This window comes from Rhinolophus sinicus, linkage group LG15, assembly GCF_036562045.2.
Source record: "Rhinolophus sinicus isolate RSC01 linkage group LG15, ASM3656204v1, whole genome shotgun sequence".
Lineage (NCBI taxonomy): Eukaryota > Metazoa > Chordata > Mammalia > Chiroptera > Rhinolophidae > Rhinolophus > Rhinolophus sinicus.
This window is the reverse complement of record NC_133764.1, coordinates 48,807,827-48,830,674: the sequence shown is the minus strand read 5'-3', so window position 1 is coordinate 48,830,674 and position 22,848 is coordinate 48,807,827. Positions and strand designations below refer to the sequence as shown.

The following is a 22,848-nucleotide window of genomic DNA, read 5'->3' as shown; positions in this document are numbered from 1 at the left end:
CTTATTCTTCACTGAGAAAACAGAAGCAAATGAGAACTTCATTTCACCACCAAATCTGCCAACCTGCAAATACTTTCTGCCTTTCCTCCTCTCGTTGAAGGAAACATCCCATTCCCATCAAAAAAACAACTCTTCATTTGTGCGTTGGAACACATCCCCTTTCACTTTCTCAAGATTTGTGCTTCAGTGATTATCCATTTTTCCTGTATTACATTTATCTCTGTCTACTGGACCACATCCAAACATGATAAATATCTCCTATCTTGAGAAAAACCCTCCCTTGAACACAGATTCCTCTCGCTGTCACTCTGTTTCTGTGCTCTTCTTTATGGCAAGACTTCTTGAATGATACTATTGTCTCATTCTACTTCCTCATCTCCCATTTACTCCACTCCAATCAGGCATTCCCGTTCCATGTTATCACTGAGATAATTCTTGTTAGGTTAGCAATGACGTCCATGTTGACAGCACCAGTGGTCACTTCTCCATCTTTCTTGAATCTCTCAGTACTCAACACCTGTATGCTGGTGGTCCTAAATTTATTTCTCCGTTCCTGACATCTAACAGCTCCAGTTGTCTACTTGACATCTCTACTTGGATAGCTAATGGGCATCTCAAACTTAACATGGCCAAAACAGAGTTCTCAGTTCTCCCACACACCTCTTACTTTCCTGCTCTTTCCCATCTCAGTAACTGACACGACTGTCCACCTAGTTACTCAAACATCTAATTATGAACCTTGATTCCTCTCTTTTCCTCATCTCCCCACATTCAACCCTTAGCAGGTCCTGTGAGCTTTACCTGTATAATGACTCCTGTATGAGTATGCTTTTCTCCATCTTCTCAGTTGTTATCCTACTCGAAGCCATTGTCATCCTTTGCTAACACTATTACAATGGACGATCGAGTCTCCATTTTCACTCTTCCCCCCCCCACACTGATACATTCTATTCTCTGCTCACACCCAAATTATCTTTTAATATGTCAACCAGAGTTATGGTAGTATCTACTAAAACAATAAATATATAGATACATATTTCTGTATATATCTGTGACTCAGAAATCCCAACTCTAGAAACATACCCAACAGAAATGCATAAATATATTCACCAAGAACACAAACAAGTATGTTAATAACACCACTATTCACAAGAGCCTCAAATGACAACTGTCGATGAGGGTTGTGGGGAGCAAGGAGGGCAGCGCAGGGTTAACAAAAGACAGTAGCCATGAATAGAGTGCAAGTGGGGCCAAGGGACTCCAGCCTCAAGGACTGGGCCCCAAATCGAATTGCATAGTTTTTATTACTTAGGTGGGGAAGTAAAGGAGATAAAGCTTGTCAATCTCAAGATCTGTGAATCCTATACATCACAACAGGGAACTGATTCAAGCCAATCACCCCTGCCTGCAGGCAGCTGAACTTTAAGTCTTAGGATGTATGTACTTCCCCAAGGGACAAAACCTTTATGCATATGAATAGATGGAGAACACACCATTGAATCTCTTCCCTTGCAGGTTGTAGGAAGGAATGCAGCCACAGAGGCAGAGGCTCTCCTTGGGGGGGGGGGGGAGGCTGTGCCCACCTCTATGAACCCCGTGGGTTCTCCTGTTGGTCCCCCCCACCCCCCTGTGGGGAATCTTACTCGTCATTGGCTGACCAGCCATCTTTCTGGGGCCAAACGGAGACATAAAGTGCAAGCACAAAGGTGAAGCAAAGTCCCTGAAAGGATCCATCTCACAGACTCTCTTTAGGGGCAGGTACAAGGAGACAGACGGGTAGGCTGCTGCATGGCAGCAGGCAACTAGTCAAATGTCTCTCAAGAGTAGGATAGATAACTAAATTTTAATATATTCACACAACGGAATACTGCATAGTATTGAGAATAGGTGAACTAAAACTACACAAGATGGAGGAATCACAATACTGAATAAAAGAAGGAGGTTGGGGAGCTGGGCGAAAAAGGTGAAGGGATTAAGAAGTACAAATTGGTAGTTACTAACTAGTCACGGGGATGTAAAGTACAGCATAGGGAATACAGCCAATAATATTGTAGTAACTATGTATAGTGCCAGGTGGGTACTAGACTTAGCAAGGGGATCACTTCATAAATTATATAAAGATTTAACCACTGTGCTGTACACCTGAAACTAATATAAAATATTGAATGTCAACTGTAATTGAAAAATAAAAAAATTTTAAAAATAAACCATAAATGAGTACATACTCTATGGTTCCATTTACATGATGTTCAAAACATTCTATGGTGTTAGAATTGAGGAAATATTTACCCTTGTGGTGAGCAGCAACTGGAAGGGGGCATAGGGCAGGACAGTTGAGCGCTGGTTATATGGGTGTGTTCATTTGTGAAAATTCACTGAGCTGTACTCTTAGGATTTGTGTCTTTTTCTCTGTGTATTTTATACTTCAAAGTCAGCCAGATTATGTCTCTTCCCTGCTTCTCACCCTTAATGGTTTCCCAGCTAACAGAGGCCCTCCTGAATCCCCCAGTTGAAGTAACTCCACCCACCCTAGCCCCCACTTACTTTCTATCACGTTATCCTCTATTATTTTCCTCATCATACCTACTATATTGGCTTGTTGCTATAACAAAGTACCACAAACCAGGTGGCTTAGAACAAGAGAAATATATTGTTTCACAGTTCTGGAGGCTGGAAGTCAAATCAAAGTAGCCAGTCCATGCTCCCTCCGAAGGAGCTAAAGAAGAACCTGTTCCAGACCTCTCTCCTCGCTCCTGATAGTCAGGTGTTCCTTGGCTCAGAGACAAGTATCTTCTCTCCGCGTCTCTTCCCTCTGTTCATGTCTGTCTTTGTGTCCAAATTGCCCCTTTTTATAAGAACAGCAATCATATTGGGTTAGGGCCAACCCTAATGGCTTCATTAACTTGATCATTGCAAAGACCCTATTTCCAAATAAGATCACATTCACAGGTACTGGGGTTAGCACTTCAACATCTTTTGGGAGGTAATACACAATTCAACCCATAATACCTACCATTATCTGAAATTTTACTCATTTATTGTCAAAATCTCTCCTCTAGAATACAAACTATTAGAGCAGTTCACCACTGTATCCTCCCAGACCTAGAAGAGCGGCACATAGTAGGTCCTCAATACTTCTTGAATTGACTTGAGGTATGTTGTTGATTATTCCCAATCCCTCAAGCACTATACATGCTGACTGTCATATATTCTCCAAGCAGCAGGGCACACAGAGAGTTGACTGTTTGCCACCCATGGCTCTTTGTACCTCATATTATTAGATCATTCAATCATCACACTACCCTATGTGACAGACACTATTATGCTCACTTTAGAAACAAGAAAACAAGGTACAGAGTAGTTAAATAACTTGCTCAAGGTAAGTGTTGGTGAATGACAAAGATAGATTTTGAATCCAGGCCATCTTGACTTTCAAACCTCAGTTATAATATCTATACACCTACCTCTCTAGAAGCCTATTACATCTCTATGCCTTTCTGGTATTATTGGCAGCCGACCAAGCAGGAAGAAATCTAGGACCGTGAACCAGCCATTTGTATATAATCTATATACAAAAATTGCATATAGATTATAAATACAAATATAACCATGTTAAAATAGGAAAAATATTTTAATGGAAAACATAAAAATTATAGTGTGGTGAGATTATGGGTAATTTCATGACACTATTCCCCTAACTTCCTGTATTGTTATCTTTTTGTAAAAGTTTAATTTTGTTGTAAATTTATTATAGGTTTATTGTAAAAATAACAATACAAACTGAAGTCTCTGTCCCATTGTCCAATGAAAGACACTGCTTGTTGAATATCACTTCATATAACATAACATCATATACACCATGTACATATTATTTTTTGTACAAATGGAATCGTATCATGTATACTGCCTGTAACTTTTCTTAATTGACAGTCATCACTTGCCTCAATTCATGCAAAAACCTCCTAACTGGCTTCCTGCTTCTACCCCAGCCCTTCTTCAGACTATTCTAAGTAGCCAAATGAACCAAGTAAAAAGCAAGTTTATTCATTCTTTTTAATGGTTGCATAGCATTCTGCTAAATGGATAATACCATAACTTACTTCAACAATCCTCTATTACTGAAGGACATTTAACAGTGAAAGTTCTTGTACATATATATTTGATCACTTGCATATCTATTAGGAAATTTCTCCTAGAGAGATTTTTATGAGTCAAAGAATATGAACATTTAAAATTTTGATAGACATTTCTAAACTGACCTCCAAAACAATTATGCTAGTTTACACTCCGAGCCAACAGTATTTTAGAGTTCCCCAAATGCTCATTAACACTGGATATTGTCAACTGGTTCAGCCTTTACCAGTCTCATAAATGAGAAATGTTGCCTAACAGAAGTTTAATTTCCATTGGCTGAATTACAAGTGAAATGAAACATCTTTTTATTTGTTTATCAACCATTCGTTTTTCTGTGAGCTGTTTTTTTATATTCTTTGACCATTTCGTTACTAGCCTATTCGTATTTTTATTGATTGAATAGAGTTCTATATTAAGGAAATTTATCTTCTATCTTATGAGCTGCAACTATTTTCCACATTTCTCTTTTTACATTTTTTTATAGTGTCTTTGATAATTCCAAAAGTTTTCATTTCTAATGAGTGAAATTCAGTATTTCCCTTTTTGGCTTCTGACTTTCATGTGCTTAGACCAACCTTCTCCATTCCAAGATTATAAAAAATATTCAGTCATACTTTCATCTAGTACTTTTAATCATTGTATTTTTGATGCTTAAATTTGTGACCAACTTGGAACTTCTTTTAATGTAAGCAGTGACGTAGGAGATTCAGCTCGCCACTGTCTACATGGCTCTTTGGCCCCCCTCATCAATTATTAAGTAGTTCATTTGCCCACTGATTTGAAATACTAGCTTTATTATATACTAAAACCTCCTGTATACTTGGTTTATTTTTGAACTCCATTCTGTTTCACTGATCTGTGTATTCCTGGACCAAGACAAAAACGTTTTAGTTTTATACTTTATAATACGTTTCAATATCTGAAGTGCTCGACTTTCCTTAATTAATAACTGAAAGTTTATAATATAAAATAAAACAATGAAGTTCACCTCCTCGCCTTCCCGTCCAAGTCTGTCTACCATTCTTTCAAGGGCATTTGAAAGAAAGCCCAGCTCTTCCAAGGAGAAACTTTTAAAACGGATACTGCAGAAAGAGTTAAAAGCAGCTCCGCTCAGAAGTGACAAATCTGAAGAAAATTCACTGAATTAGAGAACGGCGGAGACTCCTCATTCTTTCCCACTTGATATCGCAACCTTTGTCCACACGCCGATGCCGGCCGCCTTTCCCAATTCAGCCTCTAGGGGTCGCAGCCGTGCCCGTAAAAGCGGGTGGACAGGGACGGACTTCCTGGCTCCTCCTGCTGCAGCCGCCTCCGTGTCGTCATATCCGTTCAGGGCGGAAGTCCTCCGCTGGCTGACCGGGAAGTAGCTGAAGACTGGGCGATGGCAGTTCTGGAGGCCTCGCTCCTTGGCAGACCCGAGGCCACGGTGCCCCCGCGGTAGACCGGACGAGGGTGGCGGGCTCCGGGCCCCGAGGTGAAGAGCGTCGAGGGCTGAATCACGACCTTAGAAGGGAACCTGGGAACCCTGACGGCTCTTGTTGCACCCCATCCCTGATTGGGCTGTAAACTGCCTGTGCTGGGGCTGTCCCGGCAGCAGGTCCAGTTGGTATCGTTCCGCTCCTAGAGGGAACGGTGCAGGCAAGGATTTTCTCCTTTAACCGCACTAGCAAGACAGGTGGTAGCTCCGGACCTGGGGTTCAAGGGCGCCGATTCTCCCTAATATCGCCTCCTCTCCATCGCCGCAGGGATGGAGGGGTCTAAGACGTCCAGCAGCACCATGCAGGTGAGCTTCGTGTGCCAGCGCTGCAGCCAGCCCCTGAAACTGGACACGAGCTTCAAGATCCTGGACCGTGTCACTATCCAGGAGCTCACAGGTCAGCGAGACCCTTGGAAAAAGGTTGTCAAGATCGTTGAAAGTGGGCAGCTTTGAAGATGTAGGCCTTAAGGTGTCTATCCGTGTAGTCTGCCACAGATGCGTCGTTAAACCAAGGAAAGTTACTTAATCTCTCTGGCTCCGTCTTCTCATCCGGAGTTCTGACTCTTCGTGCTTCTGAGAGCTTGATATAGCAAGGAAATTTCCTAGTTTTCTACTCCTGCTGTTACAGAGTAAAGGAATATATATATGCATTTGTTGAGAATTTACCCTACACCAAGTGCATTACTTTGTTTAGTGCCTGCAACAAACCTTTTGGGTCATTTTTTAGATGAGGAATTGAGACGCAGAGAGCTTAAAGGACTTTAACATACCCAGTGGTCAACAGCTGGTACATGGAGGAAGAGTCTCAGAATCCCAAGAAGTGAGATGAAGTTAGAAAAAAAGGACTGAATAGGTAGTTTAAATAAGCTCATGGGTCTGGAGTCAGCCTCCTTGGATTTAAATCCTGGCTGTCATTTACTGGCTGAATGACTTTTTTCAAGTTACTTCACCTCTCTAGGCCTGGTTTCTTAGTTTTTTTAATCTATAAAATGTAAAACGACCTTGAGGTAGTCGTAAGGATCAAATATGATAACTTAAATACTTAGGAATATGCTGGGCAAATAATAGTCAATAAATGTTAGCTATTATTACTACCTGATTTTTCTTTTTTGAGGGGAATTAACTCTTTAATATATTTTAAACTTTTTATTATGAAAACTTCCAAACATACAGCCTAGAGAATAACATAATGAACTCACTGTATCAATCACCTGGTTTCAACAATTAGCTACATTTTCTCATTCTTGTGTTCTCTATACCTCCACTCACCTCCCATCCCCACTCAATTATTTTGGTTTTTGCTTGTATTATGGAAAATTTCAAAGTACCTAATGAGCCCCGTGTACCCATCACCTAGCTTCACAATTATTAATGCATTTTTTAAAAATTTATTGGGTTGACAATTGTTAGTAAAATTACATAGATTGCAGGTGTACAATTCTGTATTACATCGTCTACAAATCCCATTGTGTGTTCACCACCCAGTTAATGCATTTTTAATGTTTCATATACAGTCGCATCCATTCCCCTCCCACCCAAAATTATTTTGAAGCAAATTCCAAACATAAATATGTAAACATTTTGGTAACTATTTTTGAATGATAAGGTGTTGTGTGTTTTTTCTTTTTCATGAATTTGCTTGTCATCCTTGTGCAGGGGCTATGCTAATCTCTGTATAGTTCCTACCTTGGTATTTGTGCTGTGGAAGCGAGCGTGATAAGGTCTCTTTTTAAAAACATAACCAAGATACCATTAGACTAGAAAAATTGTAACAACTCCTTAATCTGATTTAATGGGAATGACGGGGAGAAGGCAAGAGAGTCTTCTTTCTATAAGTGGTAATTTAAGAAAAAAGTGGAAATGGGGGTGGTAATGAGGATATTTCCAATTCTTTTCCCATACTTTCATACCTGCTCCTGCTTTGATAAGATTCTTTCTGACTCAATATTTTTCTTGTCCTTAGCTCCATTACTTGCCACAGCCCAGGTAAAACCAGGAGAGACCCAGGAGGAAGAGGCTAACTCAGGAGAGGTGAGAAAACACGGGAATGCAAACTGGATTTCTGCAGCATACTTGGTACTTCTAGAACCACCATACTTTTGGGAGCTCTGATTAACAAGAGGCATTCCACATGATCGTGCCATTGTGTATCATTAGAGGTACAGAAGTACACCTGATGTCACATGGTTACTGAATGAGGCATCCATTCCATAATGTGGAGAGAGACTCTTTATTTGAGGCAGAATTATAAGCCATTATAGGTGGCAGATGGGATGACCTATGTATCCAGGTCATCCCAGGGCATTTCTAGTTTACATCTGTTGTCCTAGCTAATTAATATCCACTCCTCTCCATTCTCAAAAGTATGTTGGTTTGGGCAGTGAATTGTATGATTACCTTAGCCAGAAAGGATTGTCAGTGTTAGAAAACATGTCATTTTTAAACAGTGATCATTTTCATTGCTAAAGATAGATGTCATCAGATTTTGATCACATAAATTATATCATTGAAGTATTGAAAATGTATAAATTATCTACTTTGTTTTATGCCATGGCAAACTTCATTGCAGTCTGATCTGGCTTTTTCCTTAGACCATGATTTAGGGCACTTCACCCCTACCCCTGGCTAGGAAGTGTTGAGAAAATGCAAATGTAACTATAGTAGAGTAAAACATAGTTAGGGACTGCTGTTCCCCACAAAAAATTAAATGGGACTTGGGGTTTGTATGTACCAGGGGTCCTTTCTTGGTGCATGTATCCAAGGTTGGCTACATAATACCCATTTCTTAAGTCGCTGTGGTTTATCAAGTCTTACGGTTATAAATCAAGGGTAAAGCCAAATAGTTCTGAGGCTCTTTGTGAAATAGACTCCACCTTTAAGCTTCCAGAATTATAATGCCCTCTTATTTTCTTCCCAGGAGCCATTTATTGAAACTCGCCAGGATGGTGTCTCTCGCAGATTCATCCCCCCAGCCAGGTGCCTACTACTCCTCAGCCCCCTGCTCCTTACCAAAGACCAGTAGAATTTTAACTGAACCCAGAATTGAGACCTGGAGCCAGGTGATGGAGACAAATCATCACCTAGCCTTTTGGCTCTTCCAGGGAATATGCATTCCCTTGTACCTGGCCCATCATCTTCCATTACTGATTGAGTTTTTCCGATAACCATTCACACAGTGGGAAGGGCTCTTATGAAGAACTGAGAAAAGTTGAGGGAGTGATTAACTAATAAAAGAGATGGGCTCTTGAAAAATTTTTAAATAGTAAATGTTAGATGTTCAGGTCCTTAGTTATTGATGCATGTGAAGGTGGCTGGCAAGGGATGTAATATTTAAAAAAATGGTCTTTCCTGATTCTCCTTCCTTTTCTACTATAGACACACACATAACAGTTTTTGATGCCCCCTCTCCCTCCTTAGTCCATGCAGGCCAACCTTCGTGCTGAGTGCCCCTCTGGAAGACCAGCATGGCCTTCCCTTGGGAGAGAGGTACCCTTGGGAGGTCAGTCGGGCTAGGAGTGGGTATGCACCTTGAGGCCCCTCAGCTGGTGCTTGAGAGTCTCTGCCACTGGCACCGCAGTAGGTGGAGGAGGCCTCTCTGCTCCCTCATGTGGCCCATGGGCGGGGGGCTGTCTGCAGGATGATGTCTACAGAAAGTGCCAACAGCTTCACTCTGATCGGGGAGGCATCCGATGGCGGCACAATGGAGAACCTCAGCCGAAGACTGAAGGCAAGTCGGCCTGATTCCAGTGGCAAACAGTGGGCTTGGCTGGTAGAGGGGGTGTCTGGGCATGTAGCGTGGGGAAGACCCTATCTAACTTTCCCACACTTCCAGGTCACTGGGGACCTTTTTGACATCATGTCTGGCCAGACAGATGTGGATCACCCACTGTGTGAGGAATGCACAGATACTCTGTTAGACCAGCTGGACACTCAGCTCAACGTCACTGAAAATGAGTGTCAAAACTACAAGTGAGTGCCTCCAGAGCCAGGGCCTGGCAACAGATCTGGGTCTTAGAGCTTTTACTGCTATGAGACTGCTTAGCTCTTACCCAAGAGCTATGCTCCACGCAGGTGAACAGAGTAACAGTTTCTGGTAAGCACACTCTGCTTGTGTCCTTGGCAGACGCTGTTTGGAAATCTTAGAGCAAATGAATGAGGATGACAGTGAACAGCTACAGATGGAGCTAAAGGAGCTGGCGTTAGAGGAGGAGAGGCTGATCCAGGAGCTGGAAGATGTGGAAAAGAACCGCAAGATAGTGGCAGAAAATCTCGAGAAGGTCCAGGCTGAGGCTGAGAAATTGGATCAGGAGGAGGCTCAGTGAGTGATCGCTGTGTTCTTCTATCTTCCTGTCCTCAAGGCTCCAGGAGGGGAAATGGCTTCCAGCTGAATGTGTTTGATTACTTTGTAAGCTGCAGTCAGCTGTCATTCCACAGCCTATCTGCTCTGGATCCTGCGTGTTATTTTCAGGCCCTGTTTCTAGAGGTTCGTTAGGAGGGTTAAGTCTGAAGGGTTAGCATGATTAAGTGAAAAAAGCATGTTGGTTAAATAGAAAGCAGAGAACCAGGGCTCTAGTCACAGCTCTGCTGTAGGAACAGGGCTCATTTGGGTAAGTCAGTTGCTGTACCCAGCATCCTCCTCTGCAAAGATGAGCATATTGGCCTATATTCATTCTTTCCCAATTCAGAAATTTCATTGGTGCTCTTGTCCTGAGAGAACCCTCTGTCTATTGGAGGCGACACAGTGTCCACACTAACTGAAGTTGGGTACATGAAGGACAGAGAAAAAAGTTAATTTTTCACAGAGTAGTGTGACAAGTTCCATTGGAAGTGGTGTTTACTAACTATTTAAAAGACAATAGTATCCAGAGGTGAAGTTACAGAAGTTCAGTTATGGCCAGTCTGTGAAGGAAGCCACTCTTGACCCACTCACCTCACTTTTAGAAAAGATCAGACATCCAAGTGGTGTGTGGTCCTGGTTTGGAAGAATCTGTTTTTCCTTCCCGTTTTGCACATGGGCAGTGGGAATTTGAGACATTTCTGTCCCTCCCAGGCAAAACGACTAGGGCATGTACGTTCCTTTGAGTGGGATCTGTGCCAGATCTAAAAGATGCTGTAACTGGGTAGAACCATAATCACTAAGGATAAATCGTTAAGAGGGGTGGTAACAGGGAAATTTCAGCCCCCAAACTAACGGCCACTTTGGCTGCTCACAGGTATCAGAGGGAGTACAGTGAATTTAAACGACAACAGCTGGAATTGGATGATGAGCTGAAGAGCGTAGAAAACCAGATGCGTTATGCCCAGATGCAGCTGGACAAGCTGAAGAAAACCAACGTCTTTAATGCAACCTTCCACATTTGGTAATGAGGGCTGGAGGGTGAGGAGCATCTGGGGAGCACTACATATCTGGACCTTAGCTGCTCACCACTAAGCCAGGGGCCCACCTCCCACAAAATAGGACTGTATGTCATTTTCACCCCATCTAGGTTTCTTTAACTCCTTGTGATTGGATAGGCACAATCAGGGATTGGAATTCTAGAGTTTGGTGACATCCACTCTTCCAAGGAAAGGGAAAGATCTGAGCCCTCCAGCCACATGAAATTCGGGTCCTCTGCCTGGAGCTGGTTTCTTACCTCTAGAGTCATTCATGTGTTCATTTATTTGACGTTTTATCTATTTAACTAGTATCTGTTGAACATCTACCGTATGGTAGGCACTGCTAGCACTAGGAGGGCAACAGCAAACTATGCATTCTGCCTTCTACTTACTTATAATCTCGCGGAAGAGATGGATAAGTAATAGGCAATTGTAGTACAGTGTGATAATAGTTAACTTAGGGTGCTGTGGGAACCCAGAAGGACACGTTTCCCAATGTGGGGAGGCCGTATGGAAAGTTTCCCCCAGAGGAGGCTGATGTTTAAGCTGAGATATGAAGTAGAAGTCTGCAGAGGAGGGGGGTTGTTCCTGGCAGAGAGAACATCATGTGCAAAGAAATAGGAAAGTGGGAGTGGTGAATTCAGAGAACTGAAAGGAGCTTATTGTGAGTGAAGATGGAGTGTAAAGGGGAGAATGACAGGATATGAAACTGGAGCGTTATCAATTCCTAAAGGATCGTGTAGGCCTCTTGAGAGGATTTGGACTGTATCCAAAAACAGTGGGAGCCACAGAAGCATTTTAGGCAGGGAAGCGACATAATTACGTTTGCATTTGTGATGATCGCTTTACCTGCAATGTGAAAAATGACTTGGGGGAAAAGGGCAGTATTTTTGATAGGGAGACTTGTCAGTAGCAATCTAAACAGGAAAAGAGAGTATGGCATTGCGTTTGGAGAGAAGTGGACAGATTTAAGAGATTTAGGAGGTGAAATCAACAGTTTATTGTTTTTTTGCGGGGAGGGAGATGAGAGAGAGCATTCAAGGTTTTTGCTTTGACATCTGAGCAGCAGGTGGAAAGAAGATGACTCGTGTTTTTTAGACTAGTATTTAAACTACCAAGTAAAGCTTGGATATATGAATCTGGAGATAAGGAGAGAGGTTTATGTTAGGTTTTAGGTGAGAGCAGGAAGTCTCAGAAGTTGCTAAGTTCTCCCTGTATTTTTCCCTGCCCTTCTGCCTTCTATAGGCACAGTGGACAGTTTGGCACAATCAATAACTTCAGACTGGGTCGCCTACCCAGTGTTCCTGTGGAATGGAATGAGATTAATGCTGCTTGGGGCCAGACGGTATTGCTGCTCCATGCCTTGGCCAATAAGATGGGTCTGAAATTTCAGAGGTAAGAAATATAGCCCTTTGTTGGGGTGTGGTATGTCTTTGATATAATCTGTATCTCCATCCTGGTACTGCTCTCCACCATGGCAGGAACCCTTGCTCCTAACAGACTGGGAGTTTGCTGTCTGTGCAGACGCTCTGCTTCTGGTTTTCCCCTCACCAGCTTCTGGCTCTTTCTACTGATCAGGCAGTCCTTGAGCTGCATGACCATAACAGTGGTCCCCGACATACTGTCTCCAGAACCTGAGTGTTCCTCAAGCTATTTTCAGTTTTTGTTTTTAAATCTAAACCAAAAAATGCATTCATCCACAAAGGCCCCCAGACAATTATATAATAAATGTCGTTTGTTTGGTAAACAAAATGTTAAGCATGGGGAGGTGAGAGAGAGAGGTGGGAATAATAAAAGAGGTCCTTGGGTAGGATGAAGTCTGAAAATCAGTGGGTTCTAACATCCCAATAATCGCTTTAGGAATAGTGCTGTATATCCATCTCTGTATGCATCTCCTTTTTAGGTATCGACTTGTTCCCTATGGAAACCATTCATACCTGGAGTCTCTGACAGACAAATCTAAGGTACTCTGAGAAACTCCATTTTCACTGGAATACAGAATTCTTGCACCTCCTAATGAAATGGTTTGCTTTTAGTATATGTGCTGCCGAAGCGAGCACGAAATGGTTTGCTTTTGATAGTGGCATTATTCAGTTTCTTTCTTAGACTGAGATAGCTCATGAAGAGCCAGTGTCTTATTCAATGTCTTGTCGAGTTAAGGATTAGCTCTTTGAGATCTATAGGGAAAACTAGGTTTTTACAGTCTGATGAGAAGGTATATGGGCAGATCAGAGGAGCATGTGTGCGCTAGGATGGGGAAGGCATCACTGAGGTAGGTGTTGAATGCATTTCCGGTGGAACAGTTCCAGTTGCATTGTTATTTGCCCAAGGTTACTATTTCCAGTGGAATACAGAAAGGACATGACTTGAGAGACTGATAGAATTGGGAACAATCTCTGATAACCTGTCTTGGTGCCACACCCATAGCCAGTTTTCTCTTGGGCAGGAGCTGCCGTTGTACTGTTCTGGGGGGCTGCGGTTTTTCTGGGACAACAAGTTTGACCATGCAATGGTGGCTTTCCTGGACTGTGTGCAGCAGTTCAAAGAAGAGGTTGAGAAAGGCGAGACACGTTTTTGTCTTCCTTACAGGTCAGTATCCCCCACTGCTGAGTGAACCTAGAGTAGGACCAAATTGAACAGAATTGTAGGGACAGTTAGAATGGAGGCAAAACATAGTATAAATAGTGGGAAAGCAGAAAATGGTGCAAAAATCACATGACACTGATGGGCAAAGATGGATCCAACACTGCAAGCAGGACAGAATGTGACCACCTGGTCCCTGGAGAAAAAGAATGTTATCTTAGATGGTTTGGGGGATTTTCTTGGCACAGAGCTCAAACCAGCTGTCCAGTTTCAGGGAGGTTTTCCCTTAAGCCCTTGGAAATATACAGGAATGCTCCCTTTGGTCAAATTGTGTAGGAGCCCAGTGATGGATGGAGACCTTAGTTCCAGAGAGTAAGGCTGAGCTGCTTCTGTCAGCCCGAAACAAAGCGTTTCTTTTCTTCTGCCTCTTTTCTCTCCCCGTGAGTTCAGGGATGCCTAGGAAAACAGTGAGGAGTACTGTAACCCTTACCCTCTGCTCTGGGCTTGTCATCTGTTTGGGTGTGTGTCCTGTCCCTGTACTCCACAGTGACAATGAGGCTCTTGTGACAGCCTTCTTGATTTTTGGCTTTCAAGCAAATCCAAAATACACTACCGTTCCTCGCCAAGAGTTCTTTAATAGATAAAATGACGTGAATGGTCCCATGATCAAGTCCCTGCCCATTTGCCTGAACTGACTGAACTCGGATCTCAGTTACTAATGAGCTCTGCTGTGTCCGTCTGTAGGATGGATGTGGAGAAAGGCAAGATTGAAGACACAGGAGGCAGCGGCGGCTCCTATTCCATCAAAACCCAGTTTAACTCTGAGGAACAGTGGACAAAAGCTCTCAAGTTCATGCTGACGAATCTTAAGTGGGGTCTTGCTTGGGTGTCCTCACAGTTTTATAACAAATGACTTTGTTTTTTCCTTAGGGGAATGTTTGCCTTAAAGGCTTTAAATTTTGTTTTGTTTGAAAAAAAGTGTTTTAAATTAAATTCGGGTACTATTAAACAGCACATGTTTACAATACCAAAAAAGAAAAAAAAAATCCACAAAAGCCACTTTATTTTAAAATATCATATGACAAATAGTTTTCAGAGCTATAACATGCCATGTATAGCTTACCAGCCTTTGTTATAGTTTTGACTCTTAACCCCAGGCCTTCCTTTCCCTCTCTCCCCTTAAAACAACTAATTTAAGTTTGCTTGTTTTTTTTTTTTTTAACTGAGTTGAATTGAGATCGATGTGTTTTCACTGGATTTTATCTCTCTCAACTTCCTGCACTTAACAATATGAAATAGAAACTTTTGTCTCCACTGAGACGATGAGATGTATGAGACGCACAGTTGGATAACGTGAGAAAATGACATATAGGTTTCGGTCACCATGTGATGTGATCAGAAGCTTGAAATTTAATACTTCTCCTCACTCAATTCTAGTACTGAATGCCTACTCTGCTCTGTGTTAGTGATATGAAATGGTGTTTGATACTGTTTGAGACATTATGGAGAGATTTAATTATTTGTAATAAAAGATTTGCTGCAGTCTGATAACTGCCCAAGGTGCACTGTTGGGTTTTTCTTTAACTAAAATAGAGTACTTTGTATTCTGGGAGAATTGAGTTCAAGTGCAGGTATGTGGAAATTCTGTTGAAACAGGTTTAGAGATGGGTTAGTGTTACTTTTTAAAAAGACTGGTGGAAATAGACAGCTGTAGGGAATGCCCTATTTGTGTAGATCTCAGTAACAGAACAGAGATGTTAAATTAGCTTTAAGGGGAAATAAAGGCTTCCTCCTTGCTCAGTCAAGGTCACCCAGATGGCCTCGTTTTTTGAGCCCCTGGTTAATACTAATCTCCATGTGTGATGTTCTCTCTTAATGAAATGAACAATTAAGAAAAGCCATAACTATCTTGTTAAACAAAATTGAACCAACTTCACTAACATTCTATTTCTCCCAGCTTTTTACATTTTCAGTCTGATACAACAACAAAAAAAGACATGTTCATCCACCTTAATTCTTTCTCTGATGCAGAAAAATAAGCAGAAGTTGGAATACAAAACATGGTTCAAAAGATACTTGAAACTTTTGTACCCTGAGTATGAAAGTAAACAGGGAGGGTGAGTGCAATGACAGAAGGCTGTTTATATTTGGTGGATTCAGCCCGCCTCATGTGTTGGAGGAAGCAGCAGCCCTCAGAGCTCTGGCTGCCAGGTGGGGAGGAATAGGCTGCTGTGGCCCTGGAGTGTTGGCTCCCACGCTGTGAGTCAGGATTGCGTAAGAGAACGCGGTGATACTCTCCAACGTAATGCCGGTGATGCTCTGCAAATGCCCCACAACCTTCGGAAACAGACAGATTTCTTAGTACTGAATCATCTCAACATGTTGTAGTACACAAACACAAATTGCTTGCTCTCTCAAGCCAAATAGAAATTTTTTTCCGTTTCTCTGAATTTACAGAGAAGATTAAATCCAGATCCCAGTGTTTGCCAGTGGGCAGATGACATTCGGATACCTTTGCCCTGATGGTGTTAGTGTGGAAAGTTTCTGCTAGACGTTCACTCTGTTGGAGATAAGTTTTGTGAATTGTGAGAGGGATATTTGGGCCTTGACATTTTCTCTCTTTGGGAGGAAATACTTATTGGACTTTAGCATGACAGCAGATTATTATCATAAAGGGAAACGAACAAGCTGAATTGGGCCTCCATGTCCAATTTCAATGAGAGGAAAAGTGGAGAACACTTTTCAGTCCTAGTTTTTCCTCTTCCCAAATCCTGCTTATTCATCCTAATCCTGGGTCTTGGCACTTACCTTTTATAGGTTGTCTTCTGTTTTCCTTTAACTAATGGGAGAATGCTTTCTATTAAATGAATTCTGACCATGCTGGTCCTGCTCAGTGGTGCGTACCTGGCTCCAACACTCATGGTTTTGGATGAAAGCACTTGCTGCAATGATTCCTACTGCCAACAGCATGAAATCTTCCTTCACTGAAACGAACTTTTCCCTGAGTGATTAAAACCATTATTAATTTTGGAGCTAGAATGAAACTTGATCTTCCAAACCCTAGGGTCATGGAACTTCACCTATTAGTTGTTGATGTTGAGCATCTTGGATTTTTTTAGATATGGAAGGAAATAGTCAAGTAATAGCTAATTGACTCCTCTCCCAACCTCCCCCAAATCAACTGGGATTAAAACATGAGCCTCCTGTCTGAATGGTTTGTAGGCCTTTTGTTGTTCCATCTGTCTCCCTAACAAATGTAACTGTGAGGCTTTTTACTAGTCTGACTTTACAGTAATCAAACACTTTTGTCCAAGTTGCAACCCTGTGACTGGCTTTTTTTCTAAGTGACTATAAAAGCAGTCCAGTAATCTCAAATTATAAACAGCTATAAAGGAAGTACTAGGAAAGGAAGTATGTTAATTACTTGAAGTCATTTAAGTTTAAAAGCATTTAGGTTTTGCTGATTGGGCTGTCATATTGGATGTTAATTTGAACCAGGTAACCTATGCAGGTTATCTGTGGACTGGATGCCTAAATTCCGTTCCCCAAGTTCTCATGCTATGAGAGCATGAGAAGGCGCCTACCCTAAAGGAGTTGTCATACCCTTGCAGTTGACTGGGTGTGGAGTTCTCAATCGAAGCCCTCAGCAAGCTCTCATATATGGGTTCACGCAAAAGATAGACTAGGTCGAGCAGGGTCAGGCAGGTTGCATGCAGCTGTGTAGTTGGGACCAAACAGCCATTGTATCCTAGATGGAGTATGGATGTGGTAAAGAGCATTATGCGGGTCTTTTCTGGTTATAATCACAGTCATGTAACATAAAGCTGATGAGCTGCTAATGTGCTTCCTGGTTGCTTTGTTTTACTATAAGAAACCTCTTTAGCTGGAGGTCAATTTTAAAGGATAAAGGGAGAGGTAGAGAAACCTCCCATCTACAGTATATATATACAGTTAGAGTATGTTTGTTGGCCCCCCTCTTAACTCATGCCTCTGTAAAATCAACACTTTGATCCTGCGGTTAGAGTACCTAGTGAGTCCGAACAGAAGCCAGGTGCTGAGACCTGAGTTTCTTTCCCTGTGACAAGTACCAGAGGGAACACTTTTCTCCATCATCTCAGGCTTCCTGCTGTTCCTGGATTCTGGTGTATTCTGCCCACTGCTCGCAAACCCCTGGGCACATTCTTACTGCCTCCTCTGGGAGACTCCATCCCACAGTCCCTGGCACACAATAAAGTACCTAGAACCTCCAGGAGCATCTCCACATAAGCCAGGGGAGTAGGCAGATTGATTTGGAAGTTCAGGGACTTCAAAACATCAAGCTCTGACTCCAGCAGTTCTTCTTTAGTGTGCAGATACCCTAGAGCTTGGAGGAAATTCAGGACTGTGATGTTGCTGATTATCTGAGCAAAGAAAAACAAAACAGTGAGAGGGAGAGAAGGGTGTCAGAGTAAAAGGTCATACATCTTGGCATAGTATACAAAGCCCTTCACAATCCAGCCCATGCCTTCATCTCGTCTCCTCTCTTGGTAATTCCCCCTTACACTTGATGCTTGTCATCTAGAATGACTTGCAGTTCCCAAACTCCGAGCCACCACCCAGGCTGTTTACTGTATCTGGATCTCCCTTTCCTCTCCCTTCTCTCTCCCTGCTTTCCTTAACTCCTCTCCCTCTTCCCTTAGGATCCACCCATCTTCCACACCCCTTCCCCCTTAAGAAGTAATTTTCTTTAAATACACTTCCTTTACTCTCCAAGGCTGATGAGGTACATTCATAGCCCTCTGTATTTACACTAGTTGGAACAGTTCCCCACGTTATTTGCCTCATTAGATAATAAGTTCCTTGAGAGCACAGACAATATTTTTACTGTTGCAGCCATTGCACCTGGTGCAGCATCAGTCCACAGAAGACAATAAATATTTGCTGAGTGATATTTTGTTAGATAGGCATTGGGTAGTGATGTGGGGGGAAAATTGATCCTTTATAAATGTAATAGTTTGCCTTTAATACTGATAGGTTTGTTGGCAATTCAGACACCTTATGTAAACTGTCCTTGAGTCCAAGGGGAGAAAAGGTGACCTGTATGAATGATGGCATCTGTCCAGCAGTTATACTTTGGGAACAGAACTTCAGGCTATTTAATAGTTGCCTCTGTGTGACTATGCGTGGGGGGGTGAGGGTGGGAAGATATGTTTAGGAAGCATAATTACACTCTGGAATTTCTACATGAGTAGTATCACCTAGCCTAGGAGTAGATTTCTCACAGTCACCTTTGGAAGAGCTGGTTTCTTTCTAACACTCAGGTGCCTATGAGCAACCCCAGCTCCTTACTTTGTAGTGGAAAGAAAGTTTGCTCGCCAGCTGAACACATGACATAAGACGCAGGATAAACTTGTTGAAAAGCTGCTCTTTCAGAGCCCTCCAATTCTGAGGCTCTGTCTTATCTCTCAGCTGGATGGTGGCTTGCTTGCAGATATTCTCTGCCTGCTTAACCATAAACCTATAAAGAAGGGAAAGGGAAAGTAAACAATCCACCCTCAAACTAAAGGGAGTTTCTGCTTCAAACTATGCTGCGTCTTATCCTCTCCAATAGCAATTGCAAGCTAAGAAATTAACATTTACAAGTAATAGAGGGTGCAAAACCAGGTCTCATGGTAAGGGGCAACTAGTACTTTTTTTTTTTTTTTTTTTAAGATTTGGGTACATTAGCCATTCTGAGAGGTACCACTTACAAAGGCCTTATGCTCAGTGCTTTACCTTTCTAGGATTTCTACAGCTTGGTAGCTCACGGATTTCTCCAGACACCATTGTTCAGACAGGAGAAAAACAAACTCTGCCAAAATAGGAAAGAAGAGCCTAATTCACAAGGTGCAACCAAAACCACTCTGTGAACTCTTGGTGTTGTGTAAAAGCCATGATGGGGCTGAGGGAAGAGGGTCAGGAGGTGAGAAAGATGAGACTGAAAAAACCCAAGCTGAGCTTAGTTTCCTTTGCTGCCAATAGGCAGATCAGAGGCATGAAAAGTGGGCTGACTGAGTGCCAAAGACAAGGGCTTACCAAGCCCCCTCAGTGACCCTTGAGACTTCCTGTGGGTCTCAGCTGATAAAAGGCTTAGGCAGCTACACACAAACACACCATCTGGTCTAATTGCCCTCTACACCATGCTGGGAACCCCCAGCTTCAAGGGAGATTCTTGGGATGGATAAAAACCTTAACCCCTATATTCTGTTTGCGGTGGAATGTTGACAGGAACAGAAAGATCCCTCCTGGAGATTCAATATTCTTTATAATACTGTTTGTTTAGTAACCACCCTCTGGAGAACTCCCATGGCTTTACAAACACGATTCACCTTAACAGCTGGACACCATCTCTCCACCACCAGTTTGTTGGGTAAATCTGTGGTGGCTGAGCCTCTCCTCAGGAGCAAGTTTTATACAGTGGAGTGGCTTGTTTTGAAGAAACATCCTCCAAATCAGGGAACATAGCCCAATTCTGGGGTGGGGCGGAGTCACTGAGAAGGTGGGAAGGGCAAGATACCTTGGCAAGATTTTAGGCTGCCTGTTTCTCTTTGAAAGAACCGCCCCAGATAGAATTCTATTTAGTTTGCAATATCATTAGAGGGTAGAAACGAGGGTAAATGTTACTTCTCAAAAAAGACAGCTTCTGCAGAACTGGGAACTTTTAGCACTGATCAGCAAAAAATTACATACAATCAATTTACCATATGTTCAGAGAAAATTTGACTTTTTTAGAAAAAAAACCCTATAAAAGTCAAGCTAGAACAAGATAACTTAACAATCTACTCGACACATGTTACACAGAGGTATAGGTATTAAACCTTATTGCTACAGAGACTAAAGCTCTGCTAGCAGTGTCCAATGAAGAAGAGACTTAATTGAAGCAATTAAGCAAAATACCTTCAAATACATAATTGTGTGTTGTTAGCCAGTCCTTTTATTTGCTGGAGTTTAGGCTTTCTTTGTTTTTTGTTTTTTTGTAGGTATGCATAGTTGTTTGGTTTGGTTTTGGTTTTGGCCTGAATTATCTATCCATGCAACTGTTTCTATTTTCCATTTTAATTTGCCAAGAAAACTGAGCTTGGGATAGGTGGAATGAATAAGGGTTATACCTCTCCCTTCTGCTGGTTCCACTTCCTGTACTTAACAAACGTACTCAGATCTACATTTAACGAAAAGACCCTCCACTTCTTTCCTTTCAAGCTACGGCTTTATCTCTCTCGTTTCCATCACTTAAATTTCTTGAAAGCCTAGCTTACTGCACCTGCTGCTTCCCCTTCCTCATTCACTCCCTAATGTTCTGCAGTTTGGCTTCTACTTTTCTCAACTTGTTGAAATGATTGTCTCAAATGCCAGCAAATATGTCCAAATTATTAAGTATCATGGCCCTTTTGCAATACTCATTCCTGCTGGCCATCTTCATTCCTGTTGTTCATATCCCAGAAGCATCTGATCCCGGCTGACCATCATCCTTCTTGAAACCCCATCTTACCTTCCATTGTTCTTTTGGTTCTGCTCCTGTCTCCCAAACCACTCCTTTCATTTCCTTCATACTCTTCTTCCTACTCCAATTCCCCGAACACAAAATGTTTCCCAAGGAACTGCTCTTGACCTTCTCTTTTCTCTCTCTAGGAGCTCATCCTCTGCCACAGTTTCAACAGTATCATTATGGAGATAACTCGCAAACTTTTATCTCTAGTTCTGATCTCTATTCTGACTTACTTTTTAAACATCCTGCTGGAAACCTTCCTCTAAATGTTTTAAAGCACCTGAAACTCAGTAGATTCAAAACCAAAGTTACTGTCTTTCCCAAACAAAAGTCATGCTTCCTCCTGTTTTATGTTTTTTTTAATGTATGTGTTTCTCTTAATGGCACCACTATATTCCCAGTTTCCTAGGCTCAACCCTTTGGCATAGTCATCTTTGCCTTCTTCACTTCTTAAGTTCATCCACTGCAGAACCCTAGATTTTACGTCTGGAATGGTTTTAATCCATCCTCCCTTGTCAGTCCCTCTGCCCTATCACCTAAACTACTAACACAGACCTACCTCCCATCTCTCTACTCCAGTTCATCCTTTACAGCACAGCCAAAATCATTTTTTTCTAAGGCAAAGGTTACGGTTGTATCACACCCATTATTTAAAAAGAAAAACCTTCAATGCCTTCTTGTTTTCCTACTAAGCCAAGTATAAACTCCTCACTTTGGCATTCAGAGTTCCACATGGAATGTCTCCAAACTACCTTTCTGAGCTTGATTTCAACGACTTTTCCACGTGCTTTGGCCAACGTGGACTACACTGTACTCACACTCACCCTAAGCATCCCTATTGCCATAGCCTTATTCATGTTAGAAATGCTCTTCCCCTTTGTCATCTTCACCAACTCAAACGTCATCCTTCCTTCAAGGTCTACCTCAAATGCCATGATGCCTGGAGGGCTCTTAATTCTTCCTACCCCCATCTCACCCCATCACTCTTTTCCAGCCCTATAAAAGCTTGTTTTATCTAGTATGCCACTTATCTGACCATGCTTGTACCCAAGCATTGGTAAATTTGTCCTAATGTTCTACAAGGATTCTATACATGGTTTGAAAGCAGGGAGTAAATCTCTATTTCATCTTTCTGTCCCAGGCAGTGTGGATAATAAATACTCTATACTTATGGAAATCAAGGGTAAGGTGCTGGTGCGTCTTGTTCATCACCATATCCCCAGAACCTGGCACATAGTAGGTACTAACAAAACTTATTTATACGAATAAAGTAAACTGAATCTCAAGGCTGGTGCCTCAAAGACAGATGCCCGGGTCTCCCCTAAACCCGGCTTCCCGGCCCTGCGTCCACACCTACGATCCGGGTCTCTCTGAAGCTGCCCATGCGTCCGGCAGCCTCCTGCACTGCTTGCTCATTCTGCTGGGCCAAGTGAAGCAGAGCGTCTTCGATCGTCTCTGTGGGAACAGCTCCAAACCGAAAGTCACTGCGAGAGGCCAATCTTGGCCTCACAGGTCCGTCCATTTTCAGAAGACTTTTGGGACACTCAGACGGCTCACTGGATCCATAAACCTACCCCCTTATCTTCTCTTCAGAGCCTTCTGCCACACTCTGGCTTCGTTATCCCCTTCTTTTAACCTTTCCTCACCTCAAGTCTGAGGAAAACCCAATTCCCTCCACAGCCTTTTCCCGCCCCAACGGCTGCGGACCCCTCAGCCAATCAGAAAGCACGGCCGCTTCCCGCCTACTCCGCCCTTCCCCTAAGGCCAAGGGCCT

At 42.4% G+C, this 22,848-nt stretch overlaps 2 protein-coding genes and 1 pseudogene across 4 annotated transcripts; 1 reads left to right on the top strand and 2 right to left on the bottom strand.

Moving 5' to 3' along the window:
• The first annotated feature begins 5,469 nt into the window (after window positions 1-5,469).
• Window positions 5,470-15,121, top strand: BECN1 (beclin 1). Its single transcript, XM_019747697.2, has 12 exons — window positions 5,470-5,608; window positions 5,880-6,008; window positions 7,575-7,642; window positions 8,529-8,587; window positions 9,248-9,338; window positions 9,444-9,580; window positions 9,735-9,929; window positions 10,825-10,971; window positions 12,233-12,382; window positions 12,891-12,951; window positions 13,434-13,576; window positions 14,315-15,121. Exons 2-12 carry the CDS (start codon window positions 5,882-5,884, stop codon window positions 14,481-14,483), a joined length of 1,347 nt encoding a protein of 448 aa, XP_019603256.1. The 5' UTR covers window positions 5,470-5,608; window positions 5,880-5,881; the 3' UTR covers window positions 14,484-15,121.
• Window positions 7,223-7,322, bottom strand: LOC141569023 (U6 spliceosomal RNA; annotated as a pseudogene).
• Window positions 14,769-22,775, bottom strand: CNTD1 (cyclin N-terminal domain containing 1). 3 transcript variants are annotated; one of them, XM_019747698.2, is made up of 7 exons: window positions 22,428-22,775; window positions 19,325-19,400; window positions 18,899-19,067; window positions 17,808-17,970; window positions 17,174-17,318; window positions 16,475-16,571; window positions 14,769-15,907 (listed from the first exon to the last, which is right to left on the bottom strand). In XM_019747698.2, the coding sequence occupies exons 1-7, from the start codon at window positions 22,594-22,596 to the stop codon at window positions 15,737-15,739; spliced, it is 990 nt and encodes a 329-aa protein (XP_019603257.1). In that variant the 5' UTR covers window positions 22,597-22,775; the 3' UTR covers window positions 14,769-15,736. The 3 variants fall into 3 exon arrangements, with proteins under 3 accessions (XP_019603257.1, XP_074176129.1, XP_074176128.1); XM_074320027.1 differs by having other exon boundaries at window positions 15,799-15,907; window positions 16,379-16,571; window positions 22,428-22,737; XM_074320028.1 differs by lacking the exon at window positions 19,325-19,400 and having other exon boundaries at window positions 15,601-15,907; window positions 22,428-22,539.
• Window positions 22,776-22,848: the final 73 nt, after the last annotated feature.